The following is an 18,521-nucleotide window of genomic DNA, read 5'->3' on the forward strand; positions in this document are numbered from 1 at the left end:
TGCAGGGGAAGGTCCTTCTTTAGGGGCTTCTTACCTGTGTTTGGGGATAGTCAGCAATAAGGAAATGAACATCTAGGATAACTATGGGCTTGTTATTCAACTGATGGTTGACATGGTCAATAGTTAGGACTTTTATTTTGGCTTGGTGCCTGTGGCACAGTGGTTAAGGTGACAGCCACATGCACCGAGGCTGGTGGCTTCGAACCTGGTGGGGCCAGCTAAACAACAATGACAACTGCAACAAAAAAATAGCCAGGTGTTCCTATGTACTCAATTTTGATATGAGGACAATTAATGACAATTAAGGTTATGGGGTGGGGGAGGAAAAGCAGAAAGAGGGACGGAGGAAGGGGGGGTGGGGCCTTGGTGTGTGTCACACTTTATGGGAGCAAGACATGATTGCAAGAGGGACTTTACCTAACAATTGCAATCAGTGTAACCTGGCTTATTGTACCCTCAATGAATCCCCAACAATAAAAAAAAAAAAAGAAGAAAATAAAAAAATAGCCAGGCATTGTGACAGGCACCTGTAGTCCCAGCTATTTGGAAGGCTGAGGCAAGAGAATTACTTAAGCCCAAGAGTTTGAGGTTGCTGTGAGCTGTGACACTACAGCACTCTACTGAGGGCAAAAAGAAAAGAAAAAAATAGGACTTTCTTTTAGTTTATGAGAGAGCTTGACAGAGGCCATCTTTATCAGATAGTGTATAAATTACTGAGCAAGAAGAAAGAGCTCGTAACCCACCCCACCCAGGGAGTGTGGGACTTGATGAACTTGTAAATCTGGGGGCTGCTGTTCCTTCCTTAACAAACTACTTGTTTTGTTAAGTTCTTGTTTATGTTGCTCTCAAATGAGTTCCTGTCACCAAGGGATATTTCTTTCTTTCTTTTTTTTTTTTTTTGTAGAGACAGAGTCTCACTTTATTGCCCTCGGTAGAGTGCCGTGGCCTCACACAGCTCACAGCAACCTCCAACTCCTGGGCTTAAGCGATTCTCTTGCCTCAGCCTCCCGAGCAGCTGGGACTACAGGCGCCCGCCACAACGCCCGGCTATTTTTTTGGTTGCAGTTTGGCCGGGGCCGGGTTTAAACCCGCCACCCTCAGTATATGGGGCCGGCGCCCTACCATCTGAGCCACAGGCGCCGCCCACCAAGGGATATTTCAAATTCCATCAGCTCTCCCTTCACTTCTGCAATTTCTTCAAAGACTTAGCCACACTAGTGTGATCCATCCAGTTCCAAAATTAAGTAGCAATTTACTCTGCATAAGCAAGTAAATCTTTTATGTTTCTTGTAGTTTAATAGAACTACTGGAGGTGGATTCTTGTGTTGTCAAGAGTCCTAGGGTGTTAGATCCTAAAAGAGACCTAAGAATCATCTCATCTAAATCTCTAATTCTACTGAAGGGAAAACCAAGTCCCATACAGTTGCATGACTTAGTCCATGAGAAATACAGTAGGATCTCTGTAAGTTGACAGTCCCCCTGCCCCGCGGAGACTGTCACAAACTGGTCAACATACAGAAGTGGTCAACATAAGGAACTAGGCTTGTTCTACTGATACATACAGGTGGGGCACCTCTACTCTTCAAAAATTAGGTCAACTTCAGGAGGTGGGCATCGCAGGGAGGGGGTCAACTATGGAGGTTCTATTGTATTGCAGAAAAAAGAGCATGTTGGGCGGCGCCTATGGCTCAGTCAGTAAGGCGCCGGCTCCATACACCGAGGGTGGCGGGTTCAAACCCAGTCCCAGCCAAACTGCAACCAAAAAATAGCCGGGCGTTGTGGCAGGTGCCTGTAGTCCCAGCTACTCGGGAGGCTGAGGCAAGAGAATCGCCTTAAGCCCAGGAGTTGGAGGTTGCTGTGAGCTGTGTGAGGCCACGGCACTCTACCGAGGGCCATAAAGTGAGACTCTGTCTCTACAGAAAAAAAAAAAAAAAAAAAGAAAGAGCATGTAATATCTTATTTTATGTTTGATATATTGATATGAAATTCATCCTACAGCTTTGTTGACTCAGGATATAGCTCCTGGCTTCCCTCACTCTTTTGAGAAAAGAAGAGCTATATTTCATGTATTTATCCTGTGGTTTAAAACCTAATATTTTTACATTTTTTAAAATTGTAACCCCAGAAAGAATTTCACAGGATATTTCTAAAACACATCTAGAAAATCTAAGCACAGTAGTTTTTTTCCATTTACTCCTTTGTTTTGTTTTTTGAGAGGAGGGGGTCTCTGTTACCCTGTGTAGGTGCTGTGATGTCATAGCTCACAGTAACTTCAAACTCCTGGGCTCAAGCAATCTTCCTGTCTCAGCCACCAAAGTAGCTAGGACTTCAGGCGACCGCCCATGATGCCCAGCTAGTTTTTCTATTTGTAGTAGAGATGGGGTCTCACTCTTGCTCAGGCTGATCTTGAACTCCTGGGCTCAAGGCATCCTCCCACCTTGGCCTCCCTAAGTGTTCCGATTATAGGTGTGACCCACCAAGCTCAGCCCCTAAGGATGGTAGTTTTCTAGCCAGTAACTTAGTGGTGACACAGGAAGGAGATGGTCAAGCATCAGCAGCAGTCATGGATCTGGGCTCCCGGAGGTGTGTGGGGTTGAGAGGGTGTAGTAAGGGTGTCCTAGAGGGAGTCTGTAGGTCTGGAGTGCACATCAGTCCTCTATTATGAAATTCATTTTGGCATTTTTTTGCCTCTCATTGGAAGATTCGTTTGTTTTGTTTTTGCTTCCTTTTCACTTTACGTGGGTCTCTCGGTGCTGTTAAGTTTATCCTTAGAGCAGTGTTGTTTTTTGAAGGGGAAAGCGTGGCTAGTAATAGCTGCCTAAAACGCCTCGTGGGCTCCCCCTGGTGTTCAGCATCTGACAATACGAGTCCCTTCCATTTTAATCACCAAGACCACATAACATGAAAGAGCATCTTGCGGGGTTGCTACATGTAAGAGGCAGATTAATATATGCGAGCTTTCTCCTGGGGGGTTGCAAAATCAGAAAGCAAAGGAAGGATATTTCAGCATTTTATCTGGGTTATTACTTAGGCGAGGACAAGAGAGCTGTGCCACTCATTTGACCTAAGAAGCAGATGTACACTACTTGTAAAAACCTGCCAGTGAAGAATAAAACAACATGAAGTTGTATCAGACCTGAAATGAAATGAATAAAACCTGAAAGATGTGTCTTTTCACATTTCATGGTTGTGAATGATGTGTCATTTCACTGTTGTTCTGTAAAGGTTTGGAAAAATTAATATGTTTTAAAAATATGCCACCAATCCAATTTCTGTTGTGTTTCATTTTTTCCCCAACATTTCTTGAAACTTGACATGTGGCTTGATTTAAATTCACATGCCTTAATTTAGTGTGAATTTCCGGAAAGAATTAAATACCATGCAGAAATCACCTTTATTAGTCAATATTTTTCATCTAGATAGGCAAATTAGTCGGGTACTATACAACATCACAAATTAAAAACATCAGAAGATATGCATTTATCAGATTACAAACACATGTATGTACAACAGTGACTAAACAGAATTTCAGCCTTGTGTATCTTTTAGTTTACTAAAACATCCACGTAAATATACAATTTTAAATTATTAATTTTTTTGATACGATGCCAACAACACAAGCAAGAAAAAAAGATAAAATGGACTTTATCAAAATTAAAAACTTTTGTTTGTAAAAGGACACTATTAACAGAATGAAAAAGCAACCTGAGGAATAGGAGAAAATATTTGCAAGTCATATATCTGAGAAAGGTCGATATTCACCATATATGAAGAACCCCTACAAGTCATCCACAAAAAAGCCAACAACCCAATTTAAAAATAGACAAGGAAATGTAATAGACATTTATGCAAAAATATGCAAATGGACTGTAAGCACATTAAAAGATGTCCAACATGAATGGAATATTTGATTTGCAGAGGGAAATATAAGTCAAAACCACAATGACCCACCACTTCATACCTGTTAGAATAGCTATTATTTTTTTAAAAGAGAGCAGAAAATAACAAGTATTGGTCAGGAGATGGAGAAATTAGAACACTTGGGCACTATAGTGGGAACTTGAAATGGTATAGCTCTGTGGAAAATTAAACATAGGATTACCATATGATCCAGCAATCCCACTTCAAGGTATATACCCCAAAGAATTGAAAGCAGATACTCAAATAGTTATTAACGTTTGTACACCTGTGTTCATAACAACATTATTCACAATAGCCAGAAGATGGAAACAACTCAAGTATCCATCGATGGATGAATTGATAAACAAAATGTATATAAATACAACAGAATATCATTCAGGCTTAAAAAGGAAGCAAATCCTGGCATATGCTACCACAGTGCATGAAACTTGATGACATTATGCTAGATGAAATAAGCCGGTTACAAACGGACACATTCATAGACACAGAAAGTAGAATGATGGTTTTCAAGGGATGGGGCAAGAGGAGGAGAGGGAGCTAGAGTTTAGCCAGGTCAGAGGTTCAGCTAAGGAGGGTGGGAAGTTCTGGAGATGAATAGGTTGATGGCTGCACAGCAGTGTAAGGCCACTGAATTATAGCTTCATAGTGGTTAAAATGATACATTTTATATGTTGCTACAATTTAAAACTATTATGCTAAGCAATGTGATAGCGAAAAAAGCAATGGATTTCTACCACCTACTATTCGGTGAGTGAGGGGCCTCACTTAGAACAGGGGGCCCACAAGGGCATTGGGGAGACCTGTAATGAAAGGGTAATGATGGAGGGGCACAAGCATTGGAAAGCCCTGTGCTGATGAGGCCTGGGGCACTTCTGAGGAGCCCAGGGGGACCAGAGCAGAGAGTACACCCTGGAGAGTGGGGAGCAGAGGCTAGACAGAGGGCACCAGTGGGAGCAGAAGTTCCTCCTCTGTGGTGAGGAGCTTGGGTTTTACTCCAATGCAACAACAAGAGGAGAAAATGAGCTGAATTCCATTAAAGCAGGCACATTGCTGTGTGGGAAATAGATTCTACTGCGCCTAAGGAGGAGGAAACTTAACAAGGGGGAGGGTGTTAGCACTCTGGGAGGCTGAGGCAGGAGGATCAGATATGGAGGCCAGGAGTTATGATGACATCACTGTACTCTAGCCTTGGGAGACAGACAGAGACCCTGTCTCGAAAAAACAAAACAACCAAAAATCCAAGGAAAGAATTACTATAAAAATTGGGATAGTGGTTAATTTGTTGGGGAGAAAGGGGTTTTGGCTGGGACGAGGCTACGTGGAAGTGATGAAGTTCTATTTCTTGGACTGGGTAGTGGTCTATTAAGCTGATATTTATGCTTTATGCTTTATGTTTTATATGGTTTCCTGTATTTTTGTTTTATTTTATAATAAGAAAGAGTTTTTAAAGGGTTTAGTTCTTCTTGGGCATTTTGTTATCTTTATTCTCTTCCCTAACATTCCCACTTTGTCCCTGTAACTTAGCAGTGCAATTTGGCCCTGTTTACAGCAGGCTGCAATATAATTCGTGTTCCTGCAATCAGTGCTATCCTTTTCCGTGTGAAGCCCAGCCTAAAAACCACTCACCTGTGGTTTTTCGTACTCTGACTACTATAGGAAATACCCGTCATTTGTTTCCAAGTTTGGAAATTGATTTATTTAATAAAGATGTTATTGTTTTATTAAAAAGTATGTTTTGGCCAGGTACAGGGGCTCATACCTGTAATCCCAGCACTTTGGGAAGCCAAAGTGGGAAATGTGAGCCCAGGAGTTCAAGGCTGCAGTGAGCTGTGATTGTGCTTTGCAGTCCAGCCTGGGTGACAGTGTAAGACTGAATTATAGCTGTATTAAAAAGAAAAACTATATTTTAACAGACATAGCAAGAGACTCCATTTTGTCTTCCATTTTTGCCATTCTCAATTTAACCAAAACAAGAGCCTAATCTTGGAGACTAAGCTTTTCTAAGGAGGTGCTGCATCTGTCTTTCATAGATAGTTCTCCAGCCCCTGTTCTGTGCCAAACTCTATACTAGGTTTTGGGGCATCAAGGAAAATATAATCTTGTCAGTTTTTTCTTAGACAGTTTTATCTTGCTGTGTTGTCAAGGCTGAAGTGCAGTGGCATGATCATAGCTCACTGTAATCTTAAACTCCTGGCATCAAGGGATCCTTCCACCTCAGCCTTCTGAGTGTAGTTGATACCGCAGGAAAGTGCCACTGTGCCTGGCTAAGTTTAAAAAAAAAAAATTTGTAGAGACAGAGACCATGTTGTCCAGGTTGTTCTTGAACTCCTGACCTCAAGTGATCTTCCTGCCTCAGCCTCCCAAAATGCTGGGTTTATAGGCATAAGCCACTGCACTTGCCTTTTTGTGCTTTTACAAAGCTCAGAGAGGCCAGGTGCAGTGGTTCACATCTGTAATACCAGCACTTTGGGAGGCCAAAGCAGGTGAACCACCTGAGCTCATGAGTTCGAGACCAGCCAGAGTAAGAACGATACCCCGTCTCTGCTAAAAATAGAAAAGTTAGCCATGTGATGCAGAGGGCACCACGCTCAGCTGCATGGAACGATTTTTTCATTTTTAATATTTAATTATTTTATTTTATTATTATTTTTTATTTTTTGCAGTTTTGGTCCAGGGCTGGGTTTTGCAGTTTTTGGGCCAGTGCCCTACTCCTTTGAGCCACAGGCTCTGCCCCATGGAAAGATTTTTAAGGATGCATGTCAAGAAATGGTGAAATTGTGGTTGATTTTTGTATCCTCTTTATGTTTCCAACTTCCTACCATGAGCATATATTGCTTTTGTAATTAGTTTTAAAAAGTTACGGTTTGTTAAAACTTGGGATTTTAGAGACTGTACATTGGGACATCACATTCACCTGCCCCCTTTTGATGTTGTGGAGGATTACAACACAAGGAAAGAAGAGTATTCCTAAATTTCACCCAGACCCTACTGTCCTAAGAAAGTGTGCAAATGTCCCTGATTGTGGCAGCTCCTGCACAGAAGAAAGAGCACTGGACCGGGAAGCAAGCACATTGTCATTGGAACCCCAGCCCTTGCCACCAATGGCTTTAGACAAACTCCACTTGTGCAAAGGGCACTGTGGAGTAACCGAGTGCAGAAGCCCCTACCACTGCATAGGCTAGGGGCCTCCTGACATCCGCCAGGTCCACTCAGCTGCCCCGCAGTCTACTGTGTAAATGTGGCTCTAAGGCGAGTCCCACAGCCCCACTCCAGCCAGCTGTCTCTCTGAGCTCACACTACTGGTACCCAACACTTAGCAGGTCCTAAAAAAGATCTCTTCCTTTCTTCTACTCTTGCCATCTTCCCAGATGCAGAGAGGAAAACACTAAAATTAACACTGCTTCAACAAAAAAGCAATGAACTGGCAAGGTAAACTATTATTTTAAAACTTTAATATTGGAAACGGGTCACCAATTTCAAAGTGAACAGTTTTAGTCCATATTGCAACCTCATGTGATCTCATTAGTAATGGCTAACAGTTATCGGGTACAGAGATGAGACTGAAGTGCCTTTTCCCTTATATGTGTATAGCATATCATGGTTTTGCCTCAAAAGAAACCTCAAGGTGGCCGGTTGCAGTGGCTCACGCCTATAATCCCAGCACTCTGGGCAGCGAACAGGGGAGGATCACTTGAGCTTAGGAGTTCGAGACCAGCCTGAGCAAGAGCAAGACCCTGTCTCTACTAAAAATAAAAAGACTAGCCAGGCACCTGTAGTCCCAGCTACTTGGGAGGCTGAGGCAGGAGGATCACTTGAGCCTAGGAGTTTGACATTGCTGTGAGCTATGATGTCATGGCATACTACCTAGGGTGACAGGGTGAGACTCTGCCTCAAAAAAGAAAGAAGAGTTTAATGAATATATTTTTATTGGCTCTTGCTTTCCATCCATGTGCACACTTGTGTACATGGGCGTACATCCTGTGCACACACGTGTGGCTCTCCTGTACCACTCAATGCACACGTGTGTATCTCCACTTCTGGCTGCACACATATTTCACTGAGGTGCTGGAATTTTAAAATAAGCAACAATGAAAGTTTTAGTCCATATATTTTTTCCTCCTACATATGCTCAGAACTATTTGAGATACAGATGTAGGTGTTAGGTGGAAATAAAAATGTCTATTTTGTGACTAATTAGAGGATATGACTTCAATGCACAGAGACAGTGGCCTTGCATCATTTCACCTTAGAATTTTTATCCCCCAAAAGCACAGGAAGAGGCCAGCTCTGTGGTTCACACCTATAATCCTTGCACTCTGGGAGGCTGAGGTGAGGCAGGTGGATTGCTTGAGCTCAGGAGATTGAGACCAGCATGAGCAAAAAATAGCCAGGTGTTGTGGCAGGCACCTGTAGTCCCAGCTACTCAGAAGGCTGAGGCAGGAGAATCACTTGAGCCCAGGAGTTTGAGGTTGCTGTGAGCTATGATATCATAGCACTAGACTGGGCAACAGAGTGAGATTATATCTCAAAAAAACAAAAGCCCAGGAGAAGCTGGGAACCTTACCAGCAGCGGAGTTGGCAATGCTTGCTTGCCTCCCACGGCAGGTTGGCACTAAAAGGGAAAGGGGCTAAGCAGAGCAGGCCTGGGTCCTTCCAGACACTCCAGCCAGTAACTGGGGACTATGAATGAAGTGGAGGGATGTCAAGAGTATTACTCTAGTGACCTGCCACACACAGAGCCACAAGGCATGAGAAATGAAAGACGTCTGTGCAATGTATACAGGCACGCACACACTCATGCACACACACGCAGATTAATACTTTCACCAGGCCATGGTACTGGGAGATAGATGTCAGGACCCAGGCAACCGGGAAGCCTCCTTCACTGCCAGGCCCAGTGAGAAAGGGAGTCCGAGGACAGCGTCAAGGGCACTGGGATCTGTGGCAGGGCCATGACCTGACCAGGGTTGATTCCTGAAGCCCAGAATGGGGCAGCTGCTGATGAACAGGATAGATGAAAGGAAAAAAAATGGAATGGAAAATCGAGAAGAGCATCAAACTGCCACAGAAACTGTACTGAAGGCATATTGAATTAGTATATCTGCCTCAGGTTCCAAAAAGAATTTGCAGTGGCCAAGATGTGTGTTAACAGGCAGTAGACTGTGCGATCAGAAAGGGCATGTGGGAATGTGGGTATAAGAGATGTTGTACAATAACATAGGCCGTAAGAGAATGTGAGCACAGCATCCCCAGTTCCTTAGAGTGGGCCTGACTTCCAGGCACAGCTTGACCTCACATGGGTTGGCATTAGGGATGCCTAATCCCACCTACCCTAAATTGCCTTGTTCTAGAGCAACCCCGGGAGTTTAAGAGAAAGTACTGAGGTAAAGACTTGTTTCACGAGTTGCCCTGACAATTTGATTTTTTAGTTTGACGTGGCGGTCGGGATCTTACTCTTTGGAAGGTGGATATAGATTAAAATATGTGATTATAATAGCTTATTATAACAGCTAAGTGGACACTCACTATGGGCCAGCAGAGTCTGGGGAGCTTTGAGTGTACCAACTCACTTCATCCTCAGGGTGACCCTGTGACAGAAGCACTTTTGATGCATCTGTCTCATACGGGATGAAATAGACTCCAAGAGGATGAGCCACCCAAAGTCACACAGTCAGGAGGCAGCAGAGCCAGAATGCAAATCCAGGCAGGCTGGCTGGAGAAGCCACACTCTGCATAACTAATAGGGTGGAAAGGAGGCTGCAATCTGACTCAGCTCAGCCTTGGATCTTTTCCACATGAAAGAAGTAAACCCTATCAGGCTATCCAAAACCTGGACTTAGGGGTCTGCATTTAGCTGCATGGTTAACTGCCTTGAGCAAGCAGGCTAGGCATTCTCTCCTGTTGCCAGGGCCCAAAGTAGACTTTTCAGGCAAAGGCAAGACCATTGCTCCTTCTGATAATGCTCAGAATTTGTGTGGATTACTCCCCAGGTTTCTGGGTGTCTGTACAATTACTTGCTGGTCTCTGGTGAGGACTGGGGTGGACCTGATGCAGAAAGGACTCAGCGCTGAGAGGCAGTTCATTCAGTCACTCCCATAGGTAAATCACAGAGCTGCTACTCTGTGCCCCACGTGGCCTGCCTTTCCTTGGTGTGCCACTTCATGCAGACTCCCATAACCAGGCTCCTGGGAGTTCCCTACCTTTGTGGGCTCAGGCACTCCCATGGCACCCCCCATTCCTCTCCCAGCTTGGAGGGTCTCCCACTGACACACAGGGCTATCTTTGTTCAACAATGCTTGGAAGCACAAGTGAGCTCTGTTACTGCCCTTTCCGCAGGAGCAGCTAGAGTGCCTGCAAGCTACTAGCTCTAGGCCTGCAGAGCCACGGGGACCAGCCCAAAGCACCAGTCCTCTGCTTTGTTCCTCAAACTTTTGGAGAAAACCTTTGATTTCATGGGGATGATTATTTTTATTCTTGCCCACTCAAGGATGAAGCCCAAGAAACAAGAGGTTGCCCCTTTCAGAAGTATCACAATGGGTTACCTCCAGCCAAACCCACTGTTTTTTGTTTTTCGTTATTTCTGGGTTTGGTTGGGGCCTCTCTTGGAAACCATCACTATACAACTCACTTAAAGAAAGAGTGAAGGGACTGGGCATAAGAGACTCCGGCGGGATTGGGGAGGGCTAAGTAGGAGCGGGTCTGAGGCAGGGAGGCTGGAGGTAACGTGTTGTCAGACACAGTGCAGGAAGAACACGTTAAAGTCACAATCTGATTTGAATCAATTCTATTTTGTAGCAACATTTTTAATCTTTTGCAAAGTCAAAAGCTTCCAAGTTTGACTTTTGGCCAAGCCTGGAGAATTGGGACTTTGGAGGAAGGTTTCAGAAAAAGACACAAAACACACAGAGATACACACACAAACAGAAAAGGGGAAGGAGAGAGAGGGGAGGGAGACTTTTATCCTAAAGTCATTGTAAATCCAAAGCAGGGTTTTATCCTCCACAGTTAAATGAGAAAGGAAAAAAAAAATCAAGACTACCAACATTTGAGGTACAAAGACTGTCATGGACCAGTGGAAGTTTGCAAAATTATATGTAAATGACCAAAGTTTTTACTGTGGTGGCCCTATGCATTCCCAAAGCTAATCCCAAAGAGAAAATCTACTTAGCAAAAGAAAGTTTTGTCTAATTTGGTTAACAGTTGAGAAGTGACAAAAATGCTGAATATATTAATAATTTATATTTCCAGGGTAACACTATATCTTTAATGCTTCACTGCCAAAAGAAATTCAGATTGGCTTAAGGCTCAGAGGAAAAAAAAAACAAACCCTGAAAGGCCTTCTTCATATTCTGTATCCAGAGCTGATGAAAATGGGTGTAAGACATGTGTTTCAATAATAGGCACCATCCTTTCTCTCATTTCTGCATAATTTGTTTTTATCCCATATTGCTCAATGTATATTTGTTATCTGGGAAGGCTGCCTGTTCTCAACTCACTTCAATACTCCAACTCTATCAATTCATAAAAAAAGGGGGCAGTATCTTACATTTTATAGATAAATATATCTCACATTTTATAGAGAAGTAACCTCAAGACCTTTTATAAAGTTTACAGATTTTTTTCACAAAAAATATATATACATAGTAGAACACAACTATAAGAAAGACTTTACCTAACAAATGGGAGCAGTGTAACCTAATTTTCTGTGTCCTCAATGAACCCTAAATAATAAGAAAATTAAAATATACATACATATATCAATTTCACTTTATGGGGAACATAATGAGGGATTTTTTTTTTTTTACCTGTTTCTGTATAATGAAGTTTGACCGTTTACAAATTGCCGGTCATCCCATTCTGTGACCTCAGTAAACAGTCTAGGTCAGAGCTCTCCTAAACTCTGTCCAGAAAAACGGAATAAGTTAATTTATTGTCCCCTGGCTAATCTGAGAGAAGGAAAATCACACAATGTCACCTAAATGGCCTCTGGAATCAAGGAAGAAAACGTGCCACGTAGCTTCAAATTATTTATTTAAGAAGCATCAAAATTAATGGAGACAAAAGTCCAAGGGGAAAAAAAAATAAATGGTGGAAAAAATTTAAATCCCCAGAAAACACACTTTTAGCCTGTTGGATATCTTGTTTATTTTACCTATTTACATTAAAAAAAAAAAAAACAGGCAGTCTCATTTTGCTGTTTGGTCTTAGAAAAACATCATTTTTATCTTGTTATTTTAAATGTATCGCTATTTTGTGGAGAAGGCACAGATGCGCTGAGTCATAGTCTCCTAAAAGATCACTGGCCAAGTCTCTCTTAGACCCCAATCTTCCCTCATCACAGGGATGGACCGAGATTAAAAAGGGGAAAAAATCGGCCAGGCAGCGTGGCTCAGGCCTGTGATTCCAGCATTCTGGGATGCTTAGGCTCTGGAGCTCAAGAACAACCGGAGCAAGACCAAGACCCCAACTCTACTAAAAATGGAAAAACTAGCTGGATGTCGTGATGGGCACCTGTAGTCCCAGCTACTAGGAAGGCTCAGGCAGGAGGATCATTTGAGCCCAGGTGTTTGAGGTTGCTGTGAGCTAGGCTGAGACCATGGCACTCTAGCCTGGGCAACAAACAGGGCTGCAAACTTGAACAGAGAACCTAGCATCCCTACTCTGGGAATGATAGAGTCCGCCGAACAATGCCCTGGAAGAGCGATGTCTCTCCACCCGACCCGCCCAGCACGCCCGAAGCTGGGCCTATCTGTGTGCAAAAGGCCAGCTTTCCTGAACCCTCCAGCGCCGAGTACTTGTCATCCGGAGACAGACAGAAAAGGTCAACTAATGCAGTTTTCGAGCCATACCTCAGAAGTGTTACTGGCTTCTCATATTTTTTACAGGGGCGCTTTAGGCTCTTAACTCAGTCACGCGTCCCTGCCGGCCTGGGCTCTGCCACGCTCCAGACCTGCGCGCAGTTCGGGGCAGGAAGGGTGTCCAGGTCCCAGCTGGCATCTTTCCGCTGAAGCCAGTTTGGGGTGATCCTTCCATTTTCATTTTCAGAGCGCCAGGGCACTGTTGCTCACCTCCCCTGTTCCCCCAGGCCAACGTCCTAGATGCGCTGGGGCGGAGGCGATCTGAGCGCCTGGGAAAGCCACGGATCCCGCCTCCAAGTTACGCCTGGAATGTCCGCTTAAGCCTACATAGAGCCTCCTCCTCCCCCACGCTCCGCAGCGTTCCCCGCTCCAAATTCCCGAGGGCCGCCACCTTGGCCTTTACCCTCGGGCCCTAGGCACTTGGAAGGCCTGGGCTGTCGATGAGTAGACGGTAACAGAGACATCCATTTCTTTGGGTCTTTATCAGAAAATTTTTATTGCCGGGGAGATCTTTCAGAAGACTAACTCGCTCTTGGCCTTCCCCACGCCTAGTTTTTTGAGGTCACAGTATTCACACTTGTACGATATATACAGTTTTTTCTCCTAAGCTGCGCACGATGCGCAGGGAAACCTGGCGGGCCAGCGGGCGTCAGAGCACCGAGGGGTGCTGGGGCGTGTGCAGGTTGAGGGCGTTGGGGTGCGTGTGGCCGATCAGGTTGAGGTAATGCCGGTCCAGTCCCTGCACCGGCGCCAAGAAGGGGCTATGCTGCTGCGCCGGGCTCTGCAGCGGCACCGGCGCGCTGGGCAGGTAGGGCAGCGCCGGGCTGCGGGCGGCACCCGACGGCCAGGGGAAGGGCCCTGGGGTCGCTCCCTGCGGGAACACGGCAGCCTCGCCGGGGCTGTGGCCGGCGAACTCGGTCCCCGCTGGGTGCAGCTGATAGTTGAAATCCGGCTCCGGGAGCAAAGCCAGCGGCGGGAAGGCGGGCTCCGCGCCCAGGCGGGCCTTGGACTGCAGGAAAGCGAGGATGCGCGCGTACTTGGTGTCCTTGGTCTCCATCCGCTCGACGGTGGTGAGGTAGTGTACCAAGTTCTTCATGCACTCGTGGTAGCCGTAGTGGAAGTAGTTGGCAAACTCCGCTAGGAGTTCTGGAGGGGCGAGAGAGACCATGGGAATGAGAAACCCCAGAGCGCTCCTTCCCCACGCACGGAGTGCCCGAGGAGAGCGCAGGGCGCTCCCTCCAGGCTATCTTCTGACCAAAGTCTCCACGTAAGGCTGTCGCTCTCCTCTCTGCAGGTCTAAGGACTGCCAAAGCACGGGCACCCACTCCTTTTTCTCCGACAGCCTAACCCCACCCACCCCACCCGAGAGGAGGCAACCTCAACAAGAGCCCTAGAAACCAGTCTCCATAGCCGTTTTGCCGTCGCCGGGACAGGCGAAGCGCTTTTGCAGGCTCCCAGGCCTCGCGCTCTGGCAGCTCCCTGCGTGGCGGTCTTTAGTAGACCTGTCCGGAACGCCCCTCCTAGCCCGCAATCTGTGGGTGACGCACGCTCCCAGCGCAGGCTTCCCTGTCTCTAACCCGGACCCACCTTTTTCCCTTCCCCGGGGAAAATCAGCAGAGTGCAGGGCTCTCAGGTACTGGACGGTCATCTCGAGGATCTCCGCTTTCTCCAGCTTCCCAGAACTCTGCAAAAGAAGGGCCGGCTTTTCGCAGCGGCAGCACACGCTCAGGCCAACGCCCGCAGGCTGGGCGGGCGCAGCGTACCTGGAGAGCACCCGGGGGCCGGCCCCCGCTGCGCCCTGCGCGAGAGCCGCCTGGGGCTCGCTTGGCGCTCAGGGCCCCAAGGCAGGGAGGCCCTTCGCAAGACCCTCTGCGCCCGCCGACTCTGGCGTCTCCGCCGAAAGTGGCAGCCAAGGGTTCCCAGCGCTTGGCACCCGGATCTAGGCTGCCAACTTTACCTGCTTCGCTAGGGCCATGGGGACTGTCTTGCCCAACTCGTTCAAGCAGCGGTTGATCCGGTCCCTCCTCCGCTTTTCTATCACTTTATGAGAAACAGGGGTTCTCTGCAAACAGAGGGTGGTACATTTTAGGTAGGCTTTGCCCGAGTCGTCATCAAAGGATCAGTGTAGTAGCTGCAAGCTAAACCCGTCTTCCCAGCCGCTCACGCAGCTCAGTTCTCCCCAGGAAGGGATCCCCTGCCCCGCCACACTCGGTGCAATTGAACTCTGCCCTCTCACGCCCGCGCTGGCGCGCTCTCCTTCCAGCCACCCTGCCCTGTTGGGCCACTCCGCCTAGCTGAGCTCCAGGGCTTTGGTGAGGCGGCCACCCGCCTCTGGGCGTGGGCTTCTCCCGGTTTGAGGACTCTTCCTCTCTCTATCCCCATCTCCTTTCCAAACCACTAGAGATTTCTGTATCCTCAAAGTCCCATGTGGCCATGTCCCTGCCATCCGTCTAGCCAGACGGCAGCTGGGTGAGTCAGACGCTTCTATCACCAGGGCGCAAACGCCCCTTAGGCTCAGCGGACTCACTTTGCGTTCCTTGAGCTTGTCTGACATCCTGGTCAATACGCGCCCTCGGGAGAGGCGATGGTGCGAGGCACCTGTCCACTTTCCGCCTCGTGTGCCTCCTCGAATGTCCCAGGTAGACTGCAGCCTCCCAACTCGGAGGGGCTGCCTTATAAAGTGGCTACCTAGGGCTCCAAGTGCATTCACGAGCTGAATTATTCCATAGGATTAGAGGAACTGCGTTTGGAAGATGCATGCATTCAGGATCAGTTTTAAAGAAGTTAAGAAGAAAAAAAAATTAGCAGCCGAGGGGGGCGAGTTGGGGGCAGATCAGCTTTGTTAATCCACGTGGCCCTTCAAAGGACACGTGATGGGCCCGGGAATAACATTTGCATGGCAACAGCCCCCGCGCCAAAGGCAGGCGGTAAACTGCGGCCGGCGGGTGAGAGAGCGCCTGCAGCAGTCTCGGGCAGCGGCGCAGGGGCGCAGCAGCCGCGGGCACCGGGGGGCGAGGACCCTCACAAAACAATGTCGCCTCCTTTAGTCCCACCGCTGAGTCTCACACGATCTCCTGTTTACAAATCCCAGCAAGCCCGCCGTCCCAGCGCCTGTGCGTTTTAAAGCCTGTCCAGAGTCATTAGAGTAATTAAGTAAGCCTTTAATAGGCTGTTCCGCCGGGTTCAAGGGAGAGCTCTTGGAGACGGAGGAGCCCCGTTTGTTCCCAGGCTTTTCTCACACGACTTGGTGACACGTCCTTCTCCCCCCTTTTTGTTTACACCGCTTTATTTGTACGGACATCCTGGCAGGTGTGGCCTGCGGCTGGCACACGAAGCTCACTCCTAGCCTCGCCACCCACCCCCCGCCGGTCTTTGGCACGCGACTCTCCCCCCAACCCCCTGAGCACGTCGCCTGCCTTCTTTTCTCCCCCCTCGGCTCTCTCTTCGCGGGGGGAAGAGGCTCAATTTGTAGCCTATTATCCTATACGAAAATGTCCATTGAAACGTATGAATGGTTTCATTGGGCTAAATTTTAATAATGCCAGAGGGTGGGGGAAGAGAGACGGGCAGGCGTGAGTGTGTGTGTGGTGGGGAGGGGGGTGGGAGGATTGGGGGCATCACGGAGAGGCGTGGGCCGAGAAGAAAAGGGGGATGCAGCTGGCCCGGGCGAGCATTATGCGACGTCACCTGGGAGAGGGGGCGCCTACAGACCCCTATTCATTTGCCTAATTTTGGTCAATTTAACAAACTTCAGGAGAAATTATTGTGGCTTTGTCAGGGAGGGTGAAGCCTTCTGATCGAATTAACAGCATGTTTTGATCCGGTAAATGTCATTAGAAAGGGAGAAACAATCGCGCTTAGAGGGCTCTGAGTAATGCGCCCAAGTGGAGACGCCAAAGCGCACGGCTCACAAAGGGAGCAAGTAGCTGCCACAGGGAACTTTTGTACCCGCCCATCGCCCAAGTTTTGACACAAAAAGGCATTATTTCATACTTGAATACGTTTAATCCAACGATTGTCTATTTTCTGCAAACATATTTTCACAGCATTGTTAACTTTTTATGTCGTCCATTCGCGGGCGCCTTTTCTCAACGTTTGGGGGCGGGAGAGCGCGGACACTTTGGGCATCAATATTTGTCACTGAAAAGGGCCCCGTGAAGTTAGGGAAGTTGATCTCTTTTTTATGGTTTTAGAAAACGAAAATATCGGGGGAGGAGGAGGGAGGGAAGGCACGAACTGAAACGGGGGAGGAAATTTGTTAGACGGGCCCAGGGAGGAGGAGGGGGGCCTCGGCGGCTGGGAACTCTGCTGGCCGCCTGCGCCTCTGCCGGCAGCCCGGCCCTGAGGCCTCCTCCCCCACCCGCAGGCCTCGCTCACGTTTGCTGCCTTGGATCCCACACTCTGGGGGCTCTGGGTTTTCGGGGTTCGGGTGGGAGCGTGAGCTTTCTTGCAGATGGAAACGATAAAAATCGTTTTTGTTTTACGGCCCACTCCCTAGCCACCGAACTCTCACCTTTTTTTCTAATCTTTTCCATCTGGGAACAGCCGAGACTTCGCTTTGGATATCTTTCCCTTCTTTTCTGTCCACCACTTCCCCCTAAATTCTCTCTGCTGGACAATGGCAGGGCCTGGGCTCTCCCTTTGGGCTGTTGTCAGTTCTCGGCAGAGGTAGGTAGGTTGGAGCCCCTGATGGGACCTGGGGAGGGACCTCTAGGGCGCAGAGCCAGGCCTGGGGTGGGGGGGCCTCAAGGAAGCCACCGGCCCACCTGCCGGGCCCGGGGGGGGGCTCGGTCTGCACCACGCACCCCCTGGAGTGCCCCTCCCTGCCTTGATTCCAGTCTCCTCACGACGCTTTCTTTTCTACTTCACGCCGGATTGGACACGACCCGCACCCTCCGCAGGTTGCTCTGCCAGCCGGGTGCCCTCTCAGGGGTTGTCAATTTCAGTATATTCACTCGCATACAATGGGATTAAACAGAACTCTTATAATCCAAATTAACTACGTGAATGGGTAAAAGGGGGCGCGCACACTTCGCACCCCAACCCCCATTTTTAAGCCAGCGGGCCAGGAGTTGATCCTCTTACTGCCGGTGTTAACCGCCAGCTGCAGGCACCTTCCACAGGACAAACTCCCTTCCATGCAAACTGTTTAAGGTCCGGAGTTTGATCTCCCACAGCGTTGCTGGGCTCAAGCCTTGCCCAGGGCTGAGAGTGGCCGCGGGCGGGGTGAGGGGCGGGCAAGTGAAGCTGGGTAGTGGCAACCGGGGGCAATGCGCGCATCCTGGTCCTTTCCCCGCTGCCTCTGTGGTTCAAGTTTGGTATATGAAGGATTTCATTTCTCCCTTCCCAGCCTGAAGGTCTGAATCACACTGCCCCAAAGTGGGGTACCCAATAGGGGTCTTTACTCCTTATCCTCAGGGTTAGCAGCAAACATTCCCTGAACTTGACCTAGTTTCCACAAAAAAAAAAAAAAAAAATTAAAAAAAAATCCAGGGGAGTAGTGGCCACTGGAGCCAGCCAGCCATTGAAGTTCCAGCTCCAACCACCTACCCACCTAGCAGGACTTCCTGCCTCAGTGTGTCCACCAGGTCCCTGGGTAACCCCCTCCATAATGTAAGTAAATATAAACAAAATCTCCTAAAAGGAAGCCTAACCACTCAATTAGTGGTTTTATTTTGCCTGCAAATTCTTCTGCAATGGCTCTAGTGCATTTTAGGAGGGTATTGTGGAGTGTCTGCTGTT

At 47.8% G+C, this 18,521-nt stretch overlaps 1 protein-coding gene across 1 annotated transcript; it reads right to left on the minus strand.

The window, feature by feature from the left end:
• Positions 1-13,250: 13,250 nt before the first annotated feature.
• On the minus strand, positions 13,251-15,771 carry HELT (helt bHLH transcription factor). The gene is made up of 4 exons (XM_053584788.1): positions 15,307-15,771; positions 14,737-14,841; positions 14,367-14,463; positions 13,251-13,925 (listed from the first exon to the last, which is right to left on the minus strand). Exons 1-4 carry the CDS (start codon positions 15,331-15,333, stop codon positions 13,429-13,431), a joined length of 726 nt encoding a protein of 241 aa, XP_053440763.1. The 5' UTR covers positions 15,334-15,771; the 3' UTR covers positions 13,251-13,428.
• Positions 15,772-18,521: the final 2,750 nt, after the last annotated feature.

Source organism: Nycticebus coucang, chromosome 1, assembly GCF_027406575.1.
Source record: "Nycticebus coucang isolate mNycCou1 chromosome 1, mNycCou1.pri, whole genome shotgun sequence".
In the NCBI taxonomy this organism is placed as follows: Eukaryota; Metazoa; Chordata; class Mammalia; order Primates; family Lorisidae; genus Nycticebus; species Nycticebus coucang.